The sequence below is a fragment of the Schistocerca piceifrons genome, chromosome 1 (assembly GCF_021461385.2).
Source record: "Schistocerca piceifrons isolate TAMUIC-IGC-003096 chromosome 1, iqSchPice1.1, whole genome shotgun sequence".
Lineage (NCBI taxonomy): Eukaryota > Metazoa > Arthropoda > Insecta > Orthoptera > Acrididae > Schistocerca > Schistocerca piceifrons.
The window spans coordinates 1,226,612,354-1,226,636,923 of NC_060138.1; the positions used below are offsets into that span (position 1 = coordinate 1,226,612,354).

Below are 24,570 nucleotides of genomic sequence, written 5' to 3' on the forward strand. Positions count from 1 at the left end.
AACAAGTCATCAAATAAATAAAAACAAAATTAGCAACTTTATCTGCTGTTCCATTTTATTGATTAACACTAATTGCTGCCCTGCAATTACTACAGCATGTCAGAAGTTCATAAAAAATAAATTGTTAAACTGTTTACTGTGAACCACTTGTATGCCAGTTCCCCTATTCTCTCAGCTGTGGTTTTAATAAGGATGTGTTAGGACATTGTGCGATCAGCAAATACCACAATTTTGAAGAGTCCTCCAATGCCTTTGTTAATTATGTATTTAGCTTAAGAAAAGCAGTGGGTCGAGTAATAAACCTTGTTGGACACAACATTTAAATGGTTTCCCATTTTGGTTGTTCGTCCACCCCACACCCCTTCCTCTGTTTTCTGTGATTAAAATGTGACTCCGTATGTGCCAGGGGATTTCTTTAATGTCATGACATTTTAATGTCTCTTATATAAATTTGTGATCCACATACAAAATTGAAGCCCATGGATGGCTGCTATGAGGAGGACTCAGGTTCAGTTCTCGGCACTGTCAGAGGGTGTTCCTTGGTGGAGGGACTGTAACAGGGTGCAGTCAGCCTCATGATGTCAGTTGAGGAGCCACTCAGTTGAGAAGTAGCCATTCTTAGGTCAAAAAAGCTGACTAAGACTAGGAGAGCGATAGGCTGACCTCATGCCTTTCCATACCACATCCACATGATATCATTGGTGTTCATTTGGACTGATTGGCCCTTATGGGCCAGAATGTGGACCTTTGTTTTTTATTTATATATATAAATTCATTAGATGATATATTCCTTTCTCTGTAGTTAATCCTTTAGCGAATCCAGACTGAGTAGTTGTTAAAAGATTATCAAAAAAGTGATCCAGTATTCTGTTATACGTCAGTTACTTAGTTTTTTAAGAACATCATGAGAAAAGGGATGGGTCAATAATTAGAGGTGATTCATTCAGCTACACACTTTAAAATGGGTCTTATAACCTCATACTTCAGTCCTTCAGAAAATAACACCCTGACTATTTTACCATGATAAAGGCAACTAAAGGAAGGTGCCATCAAACCAGCACAAAATTTCAGAATTTTGGCTGAAATACCACCAGAGCCCAGGAGCTAATGATTTTTGTCATCCCTTTTAACAGTTGATTTTGTAGAATTGATATCTGGTGATGGAGTATGCAATGCTTATCTCAATGAATATGCTGGATATACTTTTGATAGTCAACTTTTTGTCTCTGTGGTTAGAGTTACTGGTAAGATAAAATCTTTGAATTTAGTTGCCAGTAATTTTCATTTTACATCGCATGTCTCTCACCTATTGCCACAAGGGGTGGAACATCACCACGTTTACTCATATGGTTCCTAATAATACTCCAAATTCTCCTCTGTATGATGAGAGATTATTAAATTGGATGTATCAATCTTGCAGTGGCTTCTGAATCATTCCATTGATTTTAAAACTTTTACTTTCAATGCAGTATTGTTGTTGACCTTAGCTTGTAATGCATTCATAGTGTTTTCAGTGTAGAATACCCATCACAAATGTGACATTTATTTATTTTTTTTAATTTATTTATTATCTTTTTTTTGCATATAGTCACCAACTGGTGACTTTTGCAAACGTCATAGCATTTTTGTACAAACAGTAGGAATTTGCAATTCACATGTACAAGAAGCCACTTACGGGTGATGCACTTGGCAATATATGGTACAGAACTTCCTAATGCAACATACAGTTGTTACATAGTATAGGTATTTGCATTTACAGCATGTTGCTACAAAAATAATATATATTACAATCACCTCAGAATAGTACATCGTATAGATAGAAGAGTTAGGCCTACATTTAAGAGTAGCTACATTTTAATATCAGTATTCATTCAGTGAGTACAAACGTTTGAGAGTTAAGAATGATTTTAATTCCCTTTTGAATACTTTACCTCTGTGGCAGTTTGTTAAACCATATCTGGCCATTAATCCAAGGACTATGATCTGTTGTCTTTAGTTTAGTTCCCTTTCTGAAGAAGCAATCTTTTTGTCTTGTGTTATGGGTATGCACATCAGAGCATTTAGTTTCATTATTTTTATGATCCACAAAGAATGTTATTAATTTGTACAGATACAAGGAATATACTGTTAGATATTTATGTTGCACTATGGTTTCCCTACATGAATCTCTGTATCCTAGTTGATGCATGGTACTGATTGCTCTTTTCTGCAGTTTTAGGATTCTGTTCATGTGACTGTCAGCAGCACATCCCCATAACTCTATTCCATAATTAGTATATGCAAATATTGTCCCATAATAAGCAGTTTTTAATGTTTCTTCAGAGACTAATTTTGATAGTTTGCTAATTAAGTGCAGTGAACTGCTGATTTTATTGCAAACAAAATTGATGTGGTCTACCCATCTAAGATTTTCATCTAGGTATATCCCCAAAAATTTACATTTTTCAGTGTCTACTTTTTTGATGCCACTTACACCATCAATACAGGTTTGGTATGAATTACCATCGTGTTGCCCATGTATATTCATTGTACACTGTCAACCAGTTTAACATGATTTTTGCATTCCAGAAGTTAATGTCAGCTTTTAATAAGTGACACTGTTTCATAATATTAATGGAGCTTAACGCAGATCTGTATATTCACAGATTTTAAATGTTGAACTGCTGGCGCTGACTCAGTATTTGTGATTCTGGTTTTGCACTGCTTATATTCACAGATTTTAAATGGTGAACTGCTGGTGCTGACTCAATATTTGTGATTATGGTTTTTTACTACTTGTAATATTCTAATTTATTATATTTTCATAACGTTGTGATATCACGAGATATCTCAACATTATTTAAGTAAATTTTCATTACTAACAAATATTTGCGCATGCAACACGAAATTGCTATAGTTTGTGCTACAAAAAATATAACTTGCAATGCAGTGAGAACCATATTATCACTTTGCTATCTGCAGTTCCAGATGCGCCTCCACGAAATGTAACCTGCTCTCCTTTATCATCACAAAGTGTGAAAGTCAGCTGGTCACCACCACCAGCCCACAGCCATGGTGGCATCATACGTGGATACAAAGTCATCTACAGGCCCATCATTACTGATTACAGTAAGTCTGTCATGACTCATTTCCAGTACCATACACTCTCTTTAGAATCAGACTAAAATCTGCTGTGATTAACGCTCGCTTTAAGATCTTATAGTTATCTTTAGTATAGACTTAGATGTTCTGCTAATGAGTAGTATAAGGTGAGTCTGTTGCCAATTTAAATTCATTAAAAACATTTAAAAATCTCAATGAGTTTTAGATACCATTCCAAAATAAAATTATAACCCACTATGAAAATTAAAATAAGAGCTAACAATGTAAGAATGCTTTTTTGGGGTCATTTTATAGAGAACTTCCTTTTCTATTGTCAAGGATTATAGATTCTAAGCTAATCATCATAGCCATAAAAAGCTGTAAAGCTAACAATGAAGAACGCTAATTTTTATATTAGTTGATGACTGACTTCCATTGTAAATTATTCCTAGTTCTCTTTTAACTGAACTGCACTTTACATCTGTCAAAAGCAGATGATAAGGTCCATAAAATTTTTTAATGTTAGACTGTATTCAGTTGATGTGTATGTAGCATTGAGCCATTTCTGTGCATGTGTTGTCTACGTTATAAATTATGAATCATACACTGCCAGAAAATAAAAATGCAGCACTCTCAAGTACAGGGTCATTTTTGTGATAAGTGAAATGGCTCTTAGTTCATCATTGCAGGAGTGTATGGTAACAAATACAGACCAAATGAAACAATATCACAGGAAATAGTGCCTAAACAGTTACATGAGTAGACAGTGCACTGTCCTCTGGCAGCAGTGCAGGTGTGTATTCTCGCATGCAAAACTTGAAGGAACACACAGAAAATGTTGTGGGGAAGGCTAACCAGAGACTGCTTTTTATTGGCAGGACACTTAGAAAATCAACAAACCTACTAAGGAGACTGCCTACACTATGCTTGTCCATCCTCTTTGAGAATACTGCTGCGCGGTGTGGGATCCTTACCAGATAGGGCCAACGGAGTACATCGAAAAAGTTCAAAGAAAGGTAGCACGTTTTGTATTATCGTGAAATATGGGAGAGAGTGTCACAGAAATACAGAAATGATAGAGGATTTGGGCTGGACATCATTAAAAGAACGGCGTTTTTCGTTGTGACGGAATCTTCTCGCGAGATTCCAATCACCAACTTTCTCCTCCGATTGCTAAAATATTTTGTTGACACCGACCTACATATTGAGGAATCCCCAATTACCACAATAAAATAAGTGATATCAGAGCTCATACAGAAAGATATAGGTGTTAATTCTTTTTGTGCGCTATAGGGGATTGGAATAATAGAGAATTGTGAAGGTGGTTCGATGAACCCTCTGCCAGACACTTAAATGTGATTTGCAGAATATCCATGTAGATGTAGATGTAGAAATGATCATAAAAGTGTCGAATGGCATCCTACGATAGATTGTCCTTAGCATCTTGCAGCTTTTGTTGCAGTTCAACATTGATTCTAGCAGGCCCTGGAGAAGGAATAAGTTCCCGCTTCGCAATGTCCCATATGCATTCAGTTGGTAAGAGATATGGTGAGCTTGCCAGATAGAGCAACATAAACAACACGTTGTGTCACAGCAGCCATATGTGGTTGGGCATTGTTGTGCTGAAAAAGCACATCATCTTTCTGCAGAAGAAAGGGCATTAGTATGGGATTAAAAATTTGTGCAATATAGTGGCCAGTGGTTTCTTTACCTCGTAGAAACACCAAATGTTACCACAATTTGTAACTGGTGACCCTCACACCATGAACCCTGCGACAGGACCTGTGTGTTGCGGGTGGGTGTGCTCCAGAATAGGCCATTCACCAGGTCTAAGCCATGCATTTTACATCCATCACTCACGTACAGACAGAACCTCCTCTCATCACTGAAGACAATAGATCACCACTCCACTCTCCTGTCGATTCTTTCTAGACATGAGAGTAGCCGTGCTCAGCAGTGTCATGGTGTCAGTGGTAGTGTGGTCAGCATCGTATGTAATCTTGGTTGGTTGTTTCGTTGGTTGGTTGTGTGTTTAAAGCAACCAAACTACTTGATCATCACTCCCCATGATCTTAGTCCTACTGCAAGTACAGTAGACGGTTCCAAACTGTCCTTGGTGACACAGCAGGTGCAACATATGCCCAGATTTATTTTCTGGATGAATAGAATAGAATAGAGTCTTTATTGTCACATGACATGTTATATACACTCATTTGATTTAAATATTGGTGACTCATCAATGAATAATTCTATGCCTACCTAAGTATACCTCAAAACAAGATACATTAAGATAAAGCATATAGATGTTCCCAGAAGCACATTACAACATAAAAAGATAATTACATGTTAGATTCCTTCCTTTTTCTTAAAATTTCCACAGTGGTTTAAAATCATTCTTTTTAAGTATTTTTCATGTTTGTTTCTCTAGTTTATAAATATGGACATACTTCAATAAGCATACGCATAGAACGTAATGTAGAAAAAAATAGGAAAACAAAACAATATCTCCTACTTGTTTTCCTCATTTATAAAATCATCCACACTGTAGTAGCATTTGCTTTTTAAATATTTTTCAGTGTTTGCACCTGGGGGTTCTTGCTTGCAGTCCTTCAACACATTTTATTGCTTAGCTTCAAAGCCAAGTAATATGGAGTATTTTCAAATAATGTTAGTCTGTGGCAAGGCAATATTTAGTCTTGTTTGTGCCTTGTTTCATAAGCACGTGTAAATGAATTTTCCTCAAAAAGATGTGTGTTTTTTAACTCAAAGAGAAGTGTTTCATGTACAAACATGGAAGGAATTGTCAGTAAGTCAGGGCATGCAAATAAAGGTTTGCAGCTTGAACACTCTGAGGAGGCTCCCTTTTTCAACTCTTCAAAAACTATGCCGTGTCTTACAACTGATATAAAATATACATGATACACAGTTTTCCTAACAGCTAAGTCACTTACTTTACTTAGAACCCTCATTGCGTAAACAAAACTATTTAACTGAAGTTCAATCAGGCACTGTTGTTTGCACTACGGTTTGAGCGTGACATGCATCTGTACTATATGGATGTTCAGAACCTCATGGGTTTGGTAATGTTTCACAGACCACTGCGGAAAGCAGGGACACACCACTCATACATTGTATATGGGGTGTGCAGCATTCCATTGATACGTCCAGTCTGCTTCACGCAGGTCTACAATGCAAACCTTTTACGATGGCTGAAGTTGTTCCGTATGGTGGTAGTACGCACTCGTTGCCGGTGGATGGTTGTACCCCAGAATGACTATTTCAAACACTGTCCACCTCTAAACTTAGTGCAGCTACTGCCTACAGAATCAAAAATGAAAGATGCACAGACAGGCCTCCTGATCATCATGACAGATTAATCACTAACACCACATCCCTCAGTATCCACATATTATAACCTAGTACTACTGAACAAAAACAGATCAATTAATACTTTCCTGTAAATTCATTGCTAGATGGAATCAAGTACGTTATGTGCTAATTTTACACTATAGCATGTCAAATTTCATGCAGTATTTATCATATGTGTTTCTCCTGCAGAACCTAAGCCAAAATGCAGCTCATGAGTAATATCATTTTTGAATGAACTGTTTTCAGATTTTCGAACTGTGGGAAGTGAAGTTAAAAGAACTGCTAGCCTTGAAACATACCTTCATGGGCTTCTCAAGTTTACAAACTACTCTGTAAGACTGCTGGCTTTCACAAATGTTGGAGATGGTGAACTGAGCCAGTCTGCTTTCTGTACAACTGAACAGGATGGTAATGTAATATATTATTACCACGCCATTATTTATCTGGAGCCACTCATGATGTATATACTGTTATTGTTGTATAAATGACTCAGTGTATCAAAACTTGTTTTTGCATGAAAGAGTAGTTTTTTGTGTCAGTATGTGTAACTTTTTAATGAGTATAAGTATTGAAGTATCTAAGAGTTCTATAAGTGGATAATGTACTACTTTTCTGAAATTTCAAAACAGCAGCACTTCACCACCAAACAAAATGAATACCCTTGAAAATAATCAATTTTTGAAAATATAATGTAAATTGATAGACTAAAAAATCTACTCACCAAGTGGCAGCAGCAGAACACATGTATAAAAGTAATTACAGTTTACAATCTTTTGGAACCTGTGGCTCCTTTTTCTGGCAGAAGGGTTGAAGGAGAAGGAAGAGGGGTGAAGGAAAAGCCCTGGTGAGATTTAGGAAAAGGGGTAGAGTCAGAAAAGCTACCCGCTACCCCAGGTCATGGGAAACTTACTGGATGGAGCCACTGACTCCGAAAACTTGCAAAATTTAATACCTTTTAAATGTGTGTTCTCCTACTGCTTGGTGAGAAGATTTTTTATCTGTATAATTACATTAAATGTATGCCCCGAAATTTATGGGGCGTGCATGTTACACAGTAGCCCTGTATATGCATTATGTGACTAAAAATCTTCAGGCACTCTCTGGCATTCATTCCAAAGGTTAATTAATCATTATTGGACTGCCTTTCACTATTATTACAGCATTTAAACTTTTGGAAATACTCTCCACTAAGTTGTGATATACTGGTGTTGTGAAGTGGAAGATTATGTCTGTCTCTGAGTGATACGACAAGCTCTTGATGTGCCATTTGGTGAAATGTTGTTATGCAGAGATTGAAAATTACTCATGGGAGAGGGATGTTCACATGTGTGTGATTGATGTATCGCCCCTCACTCGGTTGGTTCATGTATGGTTTGCCTATGTATGAGGATACTTGCATATTTCCAGAAATATCCAATCTGACCAAAGGTGTATCCATTGTATGCCAGTGATTTTCTGTGTGCTCACAAGCTTTTTTAGGGTAAATGTATCTGGAAAACAGAGCTGTAGAATAACTATAGTTACAGTTGAACCAGCTACAAGTACAACAATATACTACAACTTGGACAAACCCAAGGATATTAAAGAAAATGCATTTAGTGTCCTCCCTTGAAACATCAGAAGCCTTATAAATAAAACTTTTCGTTTCCATTCAGGAAAAAGAAAGGAAGTGGAATTTATCAGACTTGTTATCCACTTCAGAACATTACATAGAAATCACTTAAACTGAACACATTTGCTGGCCATGATGCTGTTTCTAGCATAATATCAGAACCTGTGGATTACCCTCAAGCTGTCTTTGAAATCAGTCAGCAGCTCGGGGCATATTTCCTGACAAGATTAATTATGCTGTAGTAACACATTTACAGAACTAGAGATAAGCAAGTCGTGCCTGCAATTACAGACCTTCATCACTCCTATCTGCATTTTCAAAAGTGTTGTCTGTGATAAAATACTGATGAACTTGTTATCTGCTACTCAGTTTGGCTTTGTATTCTCCTCAGAGAATGTAATATAAGTCCTCATAAATGAAATGCTAACAGGAAAATTAACCTGTTGGTACCTTTTATGACCATGCCAAAATCTTTGATTATGTGAATCACAAAATTCTACTGAACAAACTAAAGTGTTCTGATATTAATGGCATTCCTCTTGGCATGGAGGTAGTCATAACTTGATAACAGAAAACAGAGACTGCAGGCTTTCACAGCCGGTATTAGTGTTATTGTTGATATTTGTTTTATGAGTACAAGGCCATGGTCCAAGCCGAAATTCTCTGCATAAAATTTTATCTTCCAGCGCTGGAGATATTATCAGAGGTTTTAATGAACCAGGAAGCAGTTACAGTCTCACATAAGCTCAACAAGCCAAACTGTTTTCTACAGCCATGCAACTGTTGGTTTATGCCATCATCAGATTGCTGTCTAATATCACAGAGTATATTATGGAGTTTGTAGTATGAAAGAGTTGGTGCTGTTGTTTTTATTTAGCTCTAAGGTTCACAACTTGTCTAATTTCAATCCTTCTTCTTTTCTGTTAAATTTGTTTTTGGGCTTTTGAATTTCTGTGGCCTCCCTGTACATCATAACAAATTATTGATTAGAACTTGCTTAAACCACAGTCTGAAAGAAATGGATTTGGTGTTCCCTGGTCCCAGTGCATGATCTGCTACTGCTAATTTATTTGTCTTGTTCAGGCAACAATGGCCCTTGCATTTCATAAGGTGGGTAATAATGGATCCTTTTGTAGATAGTATGTACATTTGACATTCCTGCATATACTTGGTCACAAGAGTAAGGGATTCTACATGATCCTACTGTGGCAAGCAGCTGGCATAGGTCCTTTGCAGTGTTCAAATATTCACACACCTTTCTAGTTTGTTGAAACACTGTGTGATTACTGTGTTTCCCAAGTATTCTGTTGATGCGGTGTGTGACAATATTTACAAATGGAAGGCAAACTCTCCCTTTGGTAGGTTCTTTTTTTCATTAGAAGCTTTACACCCTTAGTCAGAGTTTGCTGTTTCTTCTGGTAGAATTCACCCTCCAAGTACTGTGCTTCACATATTCTTTTAACCTGGTGCACCAATGATAACTCTCAGAATTTATAAATATTCTGAATAGTATTAATTGTAGTAAGAAAAAATGGGAAGTTCAAATTTCATTTTTGAATGTAGAGGTACTTAGAAAACCTGACAAAACTTTTGTGCATGAAGTCTACAGGAAGCCCACCAGGTACATACCATCACAGAAATACCAGTCACCATCTCAGGCAGAAAAGAGAAGTTATAAAAACTTTGGTGCACTGGGATACAAGAATCTGTAAACCACAGTACTTGGAGGACAAGCTTGATCATTTAAGAAGTGCCTTTGGAAGAAACTGCTACTCTGAGAAAGGAATTAACAGCCACTACACCCTAAAAGATCTAGAGCTTCTGATGGAAAAGAACCAACCAAAAGGAGAAGTTTTCCTTTCATTTGTAAACACTATCTTAGATCATAGCCTCAGAGTTCTAAGAAAACATGGCATTGATACATTGTTTAAACCAACTGATAAGGCCTGTGAATATTAGAACACTGAAAAGGACCTACACCATCCACTTGCTGTAATAGAAGAATAGAATACCCTTGCACTTGTGGTCAAGTGTACATAGGAATTACAAAAAAAAAAAAAAAAACCATTAACACCTGCCTTAAAGAATACCAGAACAATTGTTGCCTGGGCAAGATGGGTAAATCAGCAGTAGCAGCTCATGCATTGGGACCAGGGAGCTATCAAATTCAATAGTCTGACACTGTGGTTTTAGTGAGATCTAATCATTACTTTGTTAGGATGTACAGAGAGGCTACAGAAATTCAGAAGTGTAAAAGCAGGTGTTACAGAAAAGGAGGAGGATTGAAATTAGTCAAATTGTGGGTGTTAGTGCTAACTAATACAAACAGCCCAAGCTTCATAACATACATCAGTGCATCCCTGAAATCTTAGGCAGCATTTTGGTGATGCCACGAACTTATGGTTGCATCGATACAAATAAACACTTTGGCTTTCTGAGCTTGTTTGAGTCTTAACTGCTTTCTGATTAATTAAAGCGTCTGATATTGTCTTCAGCACTACAAGATGAAACATTAGGCAGAGAATAATGCCAAGGACCAAGGCCTTATGCCCATAAATCAAATATCAACAATAACATTAAGCAGAGAATCTTATTAATACACTGTGTCTTGAGCATGAAACTAACCCAAAAAGAGGAACATAATATGTAATGTGTCACAGTGATTGTTACTGGGCACACTCATGGTTTTGATGTACGTAAATAATATTCCACTGACTTAATAAAGGGCAGTTAAAAAAGTGTAATATTTGTTAATGACAGAAATGTACCAGTCTAATCTGAAGCTTGGCCATAGCAGACACAGACCTGGTGTTAGCTGAACAGGCCTGAAAGTAGTTCACAGCAGAGTAAGCCTTACTGTTATGAAGACTCATTTTGCCCAATTTTCGACAAGCAATAACGACCTGTTAGTACCAGACGTAGACATTAAGTTATGTGCTAAATGAAGCTCAGTGCTTAAAATTCCTCAAGGTCCAGCTGGATAAAAAGTTAAAATAAAGACATAGATAAACTAATCAAGAGAAACAGTTCAGTGTGTTTTACCTTTAGAAGCATCTCTCATTCAGTTGACCTGAAGACAAGTGTGTGGACATAGTTTGCACATTTTCACTCCCTGTTGTCTTATAGACTTATATCCTGGGGTTGTTTGTTCAACAGGTGTGACCAGTAAGATTATTGTGTAATGTAGGTAACTTACATCTTGCGGAATCCCTTTTAAAGATCTCGGAATTCTTACACTCATTTCCCAATACATTTATTACTTAACAATTTTTGTTGCTGATAATAAAAATATATTTCAGCTGAGCAGTGGTATATGCAATCACAATACAACACACAAAAACAAGTTTCATGTAGACTTTGTCTCCTGGTTCAGGGTTTGGAATGGAATTGTGTACTGTGGTGGTAAGATATTCAACCAGCTCCCATCTAACATAAAGCATAAACTTGCATGCCAAGTTATAATGTTCTGTAAATAGGACTCAGTATTTATGGATGTAAGAAAATATTTTCTTTGAGAAATACCTTTGTAATCGCATAAATATTAAACTACTAATAGTAGATAAACAGCACCTATATATGGTAGTAAAATTAAGTTAGCAGTAACTTTTTTTAAAGAAAGTAGTAGACTTCTTACTAATTTACTTGAGTATACATAAATGCTATAACTGTGGTTAGCAATAAGCAGTTTAATGTCAAGTACTAATTTTATTTTATTGTCGTTGTTTGTTAATATGAACTGTTATGTAGGCTTCCTGTTCCAGTTTTTTCCTGTTTACTGCACTTATATTTATTCACTTTTCAACGTTTTACCTTTTACATTGCATTTCCATCACACTGTCCAAGATGGTTATGTACTGTATGTTTCTGCTTCAATCTAGAGGCGTAACTTCTTTTCCAATGTCATTTTCAAACATTGTAACTTCTTTAGCAAGAATAGTTAGTGGAAATGAGTGTATGGCATTGTGGGCTGGAAGTTCCCCATTCGGGGAAGTTTAGCCACAGAGTGCAAGTACTTGTTGCATTCGACGCCACATTGAGTGACTTGTGCGTTGGAGATGGGGACGAAATGATTATGAGGACAACACAACACCTAGTGACTGAGTGGAGAAAATCTCCTGCCCTAGCTATAAATCAGACCTGGGACCCTTGGCGAGAATAGTCAGTAAATGTCTGAAGATGGCCTTGTAAGCTAAAAACCAGTTAACACAATAAAAGTAATACTGTAAAACAAAAGCAAACTAGAGCTTTTCATTTAGTATTATGATGTTGTTGTTGTTGTGGTCTTCAGTCCAGAGACTGATTTGATGCAACTCTCCATGCTACTCTGTCCTGTGCAAGCTTCTTCATCTCCCAGTACCTTCTGCAACCTACATCCTTCTGAATCTGTTTAGTGTATTCACCTCTTGGTCTCCCTCTACGATTTTTACCCTCCACACTACCCTCCAATACTAAATTGGTGATTCCTTGATGCCTCAGAAAATGTCCTACCAATCGATCTCTTCTTCTAGTCAAGTTGTGCCACAAACTCCTCTTCTCCCCAATTCTATTCAATACCTCCTCATTACTTATGTGATCTACCCACCTAATCTTCAGCATTCTTCTGTAGCACCACATTTCGAAATCTTCTGTTCTCTTCTTGTCCAATCTATTTATCGTCCATGTTTCACATCCATACATGGCTACACTCCATACAAATACTTTCAGATACGACTTCCTGACACTTAAATCTATACTCAATGTTAACAAATTTCTCTTCTTCAGAAACGCTTTTCTTGCCATTGCCAGTCTACATTTTATATTGGCTCTATTTCGACCATCATCTGTTATTTTTCTCCCCAAATAGCAAAACTCCTTTACTACATTAAGTGTCTCATTTCCTGATCTAATTCCCTCAGCATCACCTGACTTAATTCAACTACATTCCATTATCTTCGTTTTGCTGTTGTTGATGTTCATCTTATTTCCTCCTTTCAAGACACTGTCCATTCCGTTCAACTGCTCTTCCAAGTTCTTTGCTGTCTCTGACAGAATTACAATATCATTGGTGAACCTCAAAAGTTTTTATTTCTTCTCCATGGATTTTAATACCTACTCCAAATTTTTCTTTTGTTTCCTTTACTGCTTGCTCAATATATAGATTGAATAACATCGAGGAGAGGTTACAACCCTGTCTCAGTCACTTCCCAACCATTGCTTCCCTTTCATGTCCCTCGACTCTTTATAACTGCCATCTGGTTTCTGTACAAATTGTAAACAGCCTTTCGCTCCCTGTATTTTACCTCTGCCACCTTCAGAATTTTTAAAGAGACTATCCAGTCAACATTGTCTAAAGCTTTCTCTAAGTCTACAAATGGTAGAAATGTAGGTTTGCCTTTCCTTAATCTATCGTAGGGTCAATATTGCCTCACGTGTTCCAAAATTTTTATGAAATCCAAACTGATGCTCCCCAAGGTCAGCTTCTACCAGTTTTTCCATTTGTCTGTAAAGAATTTGTGTTAGTATTTTGCAGCTGTGGCTTATTAAACTGATTGTTTGGTGATTTTCACATCTGTCAACACCTGCTTTCTTTGGGATTTGAATTATTATATTCTTCTTGAAGTCTGAGGGTATTTCGCCTGTCTCATACATCTTGCTCACCAGATGATAGAGTTTTGTCAAGACTGGCTCTCCCAGGGCTGTAAGTAGTTCTAATGGAATGTTGTCTACTCCCGGGGCCTTGTTTCAACTTAGGTCTTTCAGTGCTCTGTCTAACTCTTCACGCAGTATCATATGTCCCATTTCATTTTCGCCTACATCCTCTTCCATTTCCAAAATATTGTCCTCAAGTACATCGCCCTTGTATAGACAGTCTATACACTACTTCCACCTTTCCGCTTTACCTTCTTTGCTTAGAACTGGGTTTCCATCTGAGCTCCTGATATTCATACAAGTGGTTCTCTTTTCTCCAAAGGTTTCTTTAATTTTCCTGTAGGCAGTATCTATCTTACCCCTAGTGAGATAAGCCTCTACGTCCTTACATTTGTCCTCTAGCCATCCCTGCTTAGCCATCTTGCACTTCCTATTGATCTCATTTTTAAGACGTTTGTATTCCTTTTTGCATGCTTCATTTACTGCATTTTTATATTTTCTCCTTTCATCAATTAAATTCAATATTTCTTATGTTACCCAAGGATTTCTACTAGCCCTCATTTTTTTTTTACCTACTTGATCCTCTGCTTCCTCCTCTACTTCATCCCTCAAAGCTACCCATTCTTCTTCTACTATATTTCTTTCTCCCATTCCTGTCAATTGTTCCCTTATCCTCTCCCTGAAACTCTGAACAACCTCTGGTTTAGTCAGTTTGTCCAGGTCCCATCTCCTTAAATTCCCACAGTTTTGCAGTTTCTTCAATTTTAATTTACAGTTCATAACCAATAGATTGTGGTCAGATTCCACATCTGCCCCTGGAAATGTCTTACAGTTTAAAACCTGGTTCCTAAATCTCTGTCTTACCATTATATAATCTATCTAATACCTTTTAGTATCTCCAGGCTTCTTCCATGTATACAACCTTCTCTCATGATTCCTTAACCAAATGTTAGCTATGATTAAGTTATGCTCTGTGCAAAATTCTACCAGGCGGCTTCCTCTTTCATTTCTTCCCCCCATTCCATATTCACCTACTACATTTCCTTTTCTCCTTTTTCCTACTATCGAATTCCAGTCACCCATGACTATTAAATTTTTATCTTCCTTCACTATCTGAGTAATTTCTTTTATCTCATCATACATTTCATCAATTTCTTCGTCATCTGCAGAGCTAGTTGGCGTATAAACTTGTACTACTGTAGTAGGCATGGACTTCATGTCTATCTTGGCCACAATAATGCGTTCACCATGCTGTTTGTAGTAGCTTACGCGCACTCCTATTTTTTTTATTCATTATTAAACCTACTCCTGCATTACCCATATTTGATTTTGTATTTATAACCCTGTATTCACCTGACCAAAAGTCTTGTTCCTCGTGCCATCAAACTTCGCTAATTCCCACTTATCTAACTTTAACCTATCCATTTCCCGTTTTAAATTTTCTAACCTACCTGCCCGATTAAGAGATCTGACATTCCACGCTCCCATCTGTAGAATGCCAGTTTCCTTCCTCCTGATAACAACGTCCTCCTGAGTAGTCCCTGTTCGGAGATCTGAGTGAGGGACTATTTTACCTCCAGAATATTTTACCCAAGAGGACGCCATCATCATTTAACCATACAGTAAAGCTGCATGCCCTTGGGAAAAATTAGGGCTGTAGTTTCCCCTTGCTTTCAGCCGTCCGCAGTACCAGTACAGCAAGGCCTTTTTGGTTAGTGTTACAAGGCCAGGTCAGTCAGTCATCCAGACTGGTGCCCCTGCAACTTCTGAAAAGGCTGCTGCCCTTTTCAGGAACCACATGTTTGTCTGGCCTCTCAGCAGCAACCGTTATGGTTGCACCAATGGTACGGCTATCTGTATCGCTGAGGCATGCAAGCCTCCCCACCAACGGTAAGGTCCATGGTTCATGTGTGGGGGGGGGGGGGGGGGGGGGCATTACAATGATATCATGATAGCTTATTGTAATCATAGTTTTTGGGAAGTTTCAGGTTATTGTGTATATTGAATCACTTCACATCACTGAAGGTTCTCCTTCTTGATGGGATCTATGGCATGTGCTGAGTGATGGAAAATTTGTTGTATTTCCTCCTTGAAGTAGGTCTGTGGTGAATAGTTCTTGATGGGTTTGGGAGAAAATCATTCATTGTATAACTGTTACAGTACCACCCTATAACTGATATACTACTTCAACCCAGAGATGTTTCATGTAGTTCAGGTCAGATTTTGGGCAGGCCATTACACCTAGTTTACTTGATTTCCATCTAACCATGATGCAGAGGTTCTTTCTATAAGCAGAAATTTTGCTGTTGCTTTCAGCGTCTTTAAACCCTGGCAGTGATTTGTTATGAGTTTGCTATAGGTTGCCCTATAATTGTGGAAAGTCAGTTCAATGGCCATAGGAATGCAATAGCATAGCACCTTCAGTAGAACCTTGCTCATAAAGCAGTGTGGCATTCAAACCAACCTTTCAAGTTGAGGACAGTTTTACCTTTCTACAATCTGTCCTTGTGCAGGTTAGCTCACATGCTATCATTCCCATCACTTTGAATACATTTACATACATGTTATTGTTTACCTTGTAGTTCCATTGTCACTGTCCACCAAATTGATAAGTCCCTTGTGTCAGCTGTTAGATCAGATTGTTTGAAAATGCTGTCAATCACAGTTCTATAGCACTGTGTTAGTCCCTTTTTAGGGTTCCCTCTGCAAAATCAGTCTGCTTTATGTTATACGATCTGCTCAATATAATGGTACTCATATTGTGAAAGCTAAGTAATACATTAAATCAGTACTTTATAAGCATTTGCATCTCCAGTTTAATATATAGCATGGTGATTGCCTGTCTTTCTGGCCAATTATAAGAAAAAACTGCTCAGATTGAACCCTTTGACTGCTGAAGGCGCGCCACCTGCTTGGCGCGCTGAGGCGCCGCGTCCTGCGGCGTAATCCGTCTACCTGTGCTGCGTGCCTGTCTCTCGCCGCCAGGACCTGATCAGCCCGCGCTGCTCATCCCGCCTGCCCTGTGCTGAATATTTCTCGGCTGAATACGACTCACGCAAAGCCAGCGTGAATTTTTGGCGACTTTGAGCTGTAATATTTCGGGCAATAGTTTTTTTAAAGAAATATAATTAGGCCATCTTGAACAACATTATGCATTATCTTAAGAATAATAATGAAAAGAGTTTTACAAGCCGTAGTGAGCCAGAAAATTGTAGGTAAATCGGCCAAAAAAATAGGCGCCCGAAAAAATTTCGAAGCTTGACTTCTTGCATCTCCTGAACTAATGCTACGATGAACATGAAACTTGGCATGTAGTAACCTAACAACACAAGGTTCTTAAATATAAAGTTCATTTCCATAGAACTTTTCAGTACTGAATGAATTAAGCAATAATTTGAAGATTTTGTAAAAACGTCAAAAATGCAGTATTTTCGTTCCAATTTTGCTAAAGAACTATGCTCCGTAAAACATACCAAGCTGTACAACTGGAATGAAAGTTGGGTGCGAAAATCAGGCCCAAAAATAATGTAAACTTTGGATTAGCATATCTAGTAGTGTGAACCCATGATGAAAATTAAATTTAGAGTGCAATAGATTAAATGCACAATATAAGGAATAAAACTTTTTATTCCCTCACTATTTTCCAGTAATCTACAAATTAGTCAAAAAGATGTTGAATTTTATGAAAAGCTGAAAGCAGGGTGTATTCAATACTTCTTTTTCAAATACCATTTTCCATTATTGCTCCAAAGCCAGTGTCATTCGAGCAACAAATTTAAGCGCCCCACCCTCCCCAGAACAATGCGTTTAATTTTCAATATTGGCTAACAACACAGGCAAAGTAACAAGAAAAATTGCACTGAGAAAAGAGTTTAAACTTTGGGATGTTGTTTTTCGTTGATCAAAGGCGTTTAAATCAGTTATGGAAAACATGTTTTGTACATGTAGACTTGAGTGTGATCTACATTTGTACTACTAAGGATAAAAGAATATAACTGTCCATGTTATGTGTTAATAATTTAAATGTATCGTACGCAGATTAATGTATGGGTTTTGTTATACTGGTGCAATGTACTCAGTATAATTACATTTGCCACAGATATTGCGCCATCTCAATCACCAAGTCTGTTCATTTGCCAGTAAACTGCTACATATGAAGGAGTCAGGCTTTGTTTGAATAATTTTACACCTGTTGCATCTATTTCCCATCCTTCTTTTCGATCCAGGCTTTGGACCGGCACTGGCAAAGTTCAAAAACCAAAGATGAGGTGACTTACCGAACAAAAGCGCTGGCAGGTCGATAGACACACAAACAAACACAAACATACACACAAAATTCTAGCTTTCGCAACCAATGGTTGCTTCGTCAGGAAAGAGGGAAGGAGAGGGAAAGACGAAAGGAAGTGGGTTTTGGGGAGAGGGTAAGGAGTCATTCCAATCCTGGGAGCAGAAAGACTTACCTTAGGGGGAAAAAAGGACAGGTATACACTCGCGCACACACACACATATCCATCCGCACATACACAGAAAAATGTCTGCTTGTGTCTGTGTATGTGCGGATGGATATATATATATATATATATATATATATATATATATATATATATATATATATATATATATATATATATATATATATATATATATATATATATACACACACACACACACACACACCTATGTAGATCAATACCTTCAACCCATTACGTGCAGTCTCCCATCCTTCATCAAAGACACCAACCACTTTCTCGAACGCCTGGAATCCTAACCCAATCCGTTATCCCCAGAAACCATCCTTGTAACCATTGATGCCACTTCCTTATACACAAATATCCCGCACGTCCAGGGCCTCGCTGCGATGGAGCACTTCCTTTCACGCCGATCACCTGCCACCCTACCTAAAACCTCTTTCCTCATTACCTTAGCCAGCTTCATCCTGACCCACAACTTCTTCACTTTTGAAGGCCAGACATACCAACAATTAAAGGGAACAGCCATGGGTACCAGGATGGCCCCTTCGTACGCCAACCTATTCATGGGTCGCTTAGAGGAAGCCTTCTTGGTTACCCAGGCCTGCCAACCCAAAGTTTGGTACAGATTTATTGATGACATCTTCATGATCTGGACTCACAGTGAAAAAGAACTCCAGAATTTCCTCTCCAACCTCAACTACTTTGGTTCCATCAGATTCACTTGGTCCTACTCCAAATCCCATGCCACTTTCCTTGATGTTGACCTCCACCTGTCCAATGGCCAGCTTCACACGTCCGTCCACATCAAACCCACCAACAAGCAACAGTACCTCCATTACGACAGCTGCCACCCATTCCACATCAAACGGTCTCTTCCCTACAGCCTAGGTCTTCGTGGCAAACGAATCTGCTCCAGTCCGGAATCCCTGAATCATTGGTCTTTAAATATGTCTGCTTGTGTCTGTGTATGTGTGGATGGATATGTGTGTGTGTGCGAGTGTATACCCGTCCTTTTTTCCCCCTAAGGTAAGTCTTTCCGCTCCCGGGATTGGAATGACTCCTTACCCTCTCCCTTAAAACCCACATCCTTTCGTCTTTCCCTCTCCTTCCCTCTTTCCTGATGAGGCAACAGTTTGTTGCGAAAGCTTAAATTTTGTGTGTATGTTTGTGTTCGTTTGTGTGTCTGTCGACCTGCCAGCACTTTCATTTGGTAAGTCACATCATCTTTGTTTTTTTTTATATATATATATATATATATATATATATATATATATATATTCCTTTTTTTAGTAATTCATTCAGAAGTGTCAATAATTTTTTTCAGATTTAGTTCCCAATGATTAGTAATGCTTCTTTATATGATAAGTCTCAAAGCAGGGTGCACACACATAATGGAACATTGCAAGTTTTGCATTGGTGTCTAGTTTCCCAGCACACTTTCTGTTTTGTGAAAACTACACAGCTGCGCATTAGCATACTTTTCTGCGAATGTTCACTCACGATAACAGCCGGAAAATGTCTCCCTGTGAATTGCAGAGGATTCTCGTCATCATAGCGCCTTCCCCTACCAGTGTTTCTCCATTCTGTAGCATATTTTTCTACAATCTCCCTTATGAGAGAAAGGTGAAACTCTGCCAGTGCCATTTTTTGCCCTGTTACCGACTGGTGGAGAGCATAAGCATTTAGAATGCACAAATCCAGACTGTGAAAAAAATATTTCTTATACCATTTCACAGTCTTACGCACTGATCCCACTGGGCTCAGTAATATGTCACAACAGTCAACTGCATCCATACTCGAATTGTAATCAATTGCGGTTTCTTTATTTTTTTGCAAGTATTTCTGTCAGTCTTCTCTGTTTCAGCCATTTGTGCTGTGTGACTTGTGGTCAACATGTACACCTCTTTCTTATCGCAGCAGTTGATTGCAAGGACCTTGTCAGTGGACCTAAACTCAGTTTCTCCTCGTTTTAATTACTTCTGCAGTTTTAGCATGTTGCGCCTGTTCTTATGAACAGTGCCACATGTGACTGTTCCATGGTTGTGAAGCCAGAGGAACAGGTCCAGGCTGAAGTACCAGTTATCGACATATAGAATATGACCCTGTTCCAAATATGCTCCCATAAGAGTTGCCACTACATCGCCACTTTTTCTCAAATTGTGGAACCCAATTTCTGTTGTTGCGAGTCACATAGTACAAATGTCTTTTTTCCATATCTACTTCGCTTGGTTGGAATAAATTGCTTAAAAGATAATTGTCCTTTGAACAGCAAGAGACTTTCACTATACAAAGCTTGTGATGTGGGCGAAGTGAATTATGAAACGTCTTATGAACTTTGTCAACAATCATTCTAATTTTAAGTAGATTGTGGCCTCCTGTACTCGCAGAGTTATCACCAAAGTGTAACATTCTCAGAAGTAGACAAAAACGGTCTCGGGACATAATTTTGCTTAAAACTGATGTGTTCAAAAGTGTATCTCTGGACCAGTAATAACTTAATTTTAACAACAAAACAATACATTTTCTCAAATCCAGCATCTTTCCCTTTTTGACTGTCGAGAATTCACAGATTCTGTTGTATTTTCTCTGGTGTAAATGTAAAACCGATTTGTTTCGTCTGCAATAAATTGCAACAGTTCTTGAGACATAAATATTACAAAAAATGAAAGAATGCTTGGGTCAGTATCTAATTGACATTTGTGTCCTGAACTCAAGTCAATGAAATAATGGTTTAACGGCTGGAAATCGGTTTCTTTCCAGTCAAATGTGTCACTTAAGTGCGCTCTTTTCTCAACAGTTTCACTGACACTTTTTGATTCCTCGGATTCAGAGGAACTGCTGACTAATTCTTGCTCTCCCCTCTGATGTAAAGGGATGAGGACTACAGCTTCGAGGTTCTGTTGAAGACTTATCACTGTTAGCAACGTCAGATAATTCACACTCACTGTCGCTGTTAGTGACCATATCCAGGATTTCTTTCTCTGTGCAACCACTGTGATGTGACATTTCTCACGTGGAAAACAAGAAAACTGACGAAAATACAGGAATCTAAGTCGAATTCTGCAAAGAGCGAGCACAGCAACAAAGATATGTGCACTCTCGAACTACACAGTCAGACCACTGAACGGCTACTAGAAGAGAACGGCAGAAAGACGGCTCTGCATGTATACACGTCTGTAGCGCTCAGGTAGCTGTGACTCAGCATGCCTAAACTCATCCATAGCAATGGGAAGGCCGGTGGTGCAGGACACGTAAACATATCCTTAGCGCTGTAGGGAAGACCCAAGGCAGCTTGTATACACGTCAGGCATGCCAGGAGAACAGCGAGGCATGACGAGTTAACACGTCCACAGAAGTCAAAGGGTTAATGTATATTACATTGCCCTAATTACTTGGAAAAGATGTCACTAGTATCCTGACATCACTCAACTTAATGCACACTGCATGCACTGTGAGGTGGACAGTCAGGTAAGCCACCATTATCTCCTGACCTTCTAAACTTTTTTCTGTTGTTGAATGTGATTGCTTCTGCTGGTGACCAATTCTCTGTTTGGACATAGTAACAGCCAGTCAGAGGGCACAGATACACCCAGCATTTTTGGCTGTGTGTTGCCTGCAATGCAACTGTAATCAAAGACTGACTTTTCAGGCAGGAGGAGGTCACTTTAAACATTTCCTCTAATAAATGCATGCTCAGTGTGCAATAGTTCACCAATATTGGTGGTATTGGCCTGCAGTCTTTTTTACTTGAAGTTAGTTTTCACATTTAGTTTCAATAGCATCAGTAAAAAGAGAAGTTGATTGCAGGTAGGTCACTTCCAAATCAAAGTAGTAGCCTGGTGGGAGAGCCACGAAATAATGCACAGAGGATGAGAGGGAGAGGGGGGGCGGGGGGGGGGGGGAGGTTAATGGTAGATTGGAACATTGCCCAAGTCTACAGTGCGTATTTAAGAAGCCAAATAGTAGACTAGATAAGGCAACAAGACAGTCAGTTTCAGTTCTCTAACTTGCACACAATATTACACTAAATGAGAGTTCAAAAAGAGATAAGTTATATTGTGACCATAACCATCCTTGACAGTATTAGGATGTTTTCTGCTTGTTAACAGCTTTCATTTCAATGTAAATCATCAGCCTAAATATTAAAGAAAATGCCAATGTATTAACTGCATTGCTGTACTCTTCAGTTCCAGGACCACCATCTGCTGTAAAGACCCTGACTCTGACGTCCGACTCAATACTCGTATCATGGTTGCCACCTAAACAACCTAATGGCCTCATCACACAGTACACTGTGTACTGTAGTAGGAAACACCATCTTTCAAAGGTTAATTTTAATTTTCTTCATTATGTAATTTTTTTATATCTAGTGTAACTGATGTCACTAAGACCTAGACTGTTAAAGGGAACTATGAGAATAAGTCCATTGATCTCATACCTGCTGATTGAGCTGAACCTGAAACTGGACCACAATGACTATTATTGTCCAGTTTATGTGCCAAAGTTTCACCTAACATTGTATACAAAGTGTTCTATCGCTCAGTCATGTTCGTACCATGTTCTAAACATATCTCACAAAATCCTGAAGACATTCTGGAAACGCAAGTTCCTTTTATCAAACCACACACAAACATTCATGACTAAACCTCTGAAATCTTTACAGTGAAGTTTATGTTCTCCCTATGCAAAGGGCTGCAGAGGTGTGTTAATTTACGGAAGTAGATGTATGTTAGGTTGCTAAGGCTAGAACATGCCATTTGAACATGCTACAGAGTTTAGATACTGGCAAATGGGCAACTTTGACAAATATGGTTTGTTGAAGTGAGAAATGCCAGCCTGAATAGAACCTGAAAGTGGATACCTATCAAAGCAGAACATCTCAACAAAGAGAAACTTTAATGTTGATTAATTTTTATCCTTTATACCTTCCTCACAGATCCAGATATCAAATGTACATAATAGCATATTTCAAAGTATTTACAAATTTACTTTTTAGTGGGAGAGTTTCTCAGCTTGTGTCTCACAGTGTAATGGCAATTGCACTCTTTGGAGAATACTTTTGTAGTTTTCGTGTGTTTGCGACAGGAAGTCAAATACCTGATTACTTTCTGCCCTTTGATGCAGCAACATCAATGGTTAAATTTTGCATTGCAGCCAGCGGGTTTTCGAGTGGGGCCCACAATGAATACACATGAGATCCGAGGACTTAAGGAACTGGAGGCTTATGAGACCTGGGTTACAGCCTCAACAGTTGTGGGTGAAGGAGATCGCACGAGGTCAATCACACAGGCACCAAACTCAAAAGGTAAACTACAAAACTGGAACTATTTAAGAGAAGCAGAGCTATGTAACTTCACTATGTAACTTTACTTTTCACATAAAATACATCTAAAGTGAAGATAAACTCTGAAAGAATGATGATCCCCTCATTTTTACCCTGTGACCTTGACTTTGAAGATGCTGCATAAAAGAATATCACATCCAGTCTAATTTGAGTGTTCACTGAGTTTTGTTTCAGGATGGCTTACAACTTTTAGTAGTTATCTCTTCTCCCATATTTCTTGTAGAAGCATTTCATTTATTTTTCTAGTCAGTGCATCTAGTTCTTGTAATTCTCCTCCATAACCACATTTCTGCAGCTTCAAGATGAGCTTTCTCCTACTGCTGATATCCTAGATTTCACATTCATATGTCAGGAAATTCCATACAAAAGTCTTTACAAATCTTTTCTTAGCTTGGATGCTTACATGCTTGTACAACAGAAGGTTGTTATCATTTTGGAAGGCATTCTTGGCCAGTGCTATTCGTCTCTTGATATCTTTGAGACATCTATTGTTTTCCTCCATAGTGCTACTGAGATACTGAAATTCAGTTACTTTTTCACATTTCTCACTGCCTATTCTTATGCTAGCCTTGCCATATGTATTGAACAGAGAGATAGGACAACCAGCCATGGAACAGGATAACAATACTATTGAGGTGAATGAAAGAGCTGTAAATGATGAGTCACAGGCAGCAAATGTATTTAATAATCATTTCTTAAATGCAGTAGAACGCATAGGGACAAACAGTTCAAGAGATAAATCAGAACAGTATGTTGAAAAAATAACTCTCATCAAATTCAGTCATATGAATGTATCACCAATTTCTCCTTCTGAAATTAACGAAGTTATACAGTGTCTTTGATGGTGTTTCCAATGGTATACTAAAGATTTGTTCCCATATAACAAGTCCAGTCTTATCCAAAATATGTAATGCATCACTAACTCAAGCCTTTTTCCAGAAAGACTGAAATATGTTGTTGTTAAATTCCTCTGTAAGAAAGGGGATCAGAGGGATGTCAATAACTACCAACCTGTTTCAGTGTTGACATCAACCTGTTTCAGTGTTGACATCATTTTCCAAAAT

General features: G+C 38.2%; 1 protein-coding gene across 1 annotated transcript in view; it reads left to right on the forward strand.

The window, feature by feature from the left end:
• The window catches only part of LOC124779577 (Down syndrome cell adhesion molecule-like protein Dscam2), a 432,737-nt gene that overhangs the window by 318,397 nt on the left and 89,770 nt on the right, over positions 1 to 24,570 (forward strand). Inside the window, exons 21-24 of the mRNA XM_047253719.1 lie at positions 2,962 to 3,108; positions 6,697 to 6,858; positions 22,350 to 22,489; positions 23,317 to 23,467. Of these exons, the coding sequence (XP_047109675.1) occupies positions 2,962 to 3,108; positions 6,697 to 6,858; positions 22,350 to 22,489; positions 23,317 to 23,467 (600 nt within the window). The remainder of the gene's footprint in view (positions 1 to 2,961; positions 3,109 to 6,696; positions 6,859 to 22,349; positions 22,490 to 23,316; positions 23,468 to 24,570) is intronic.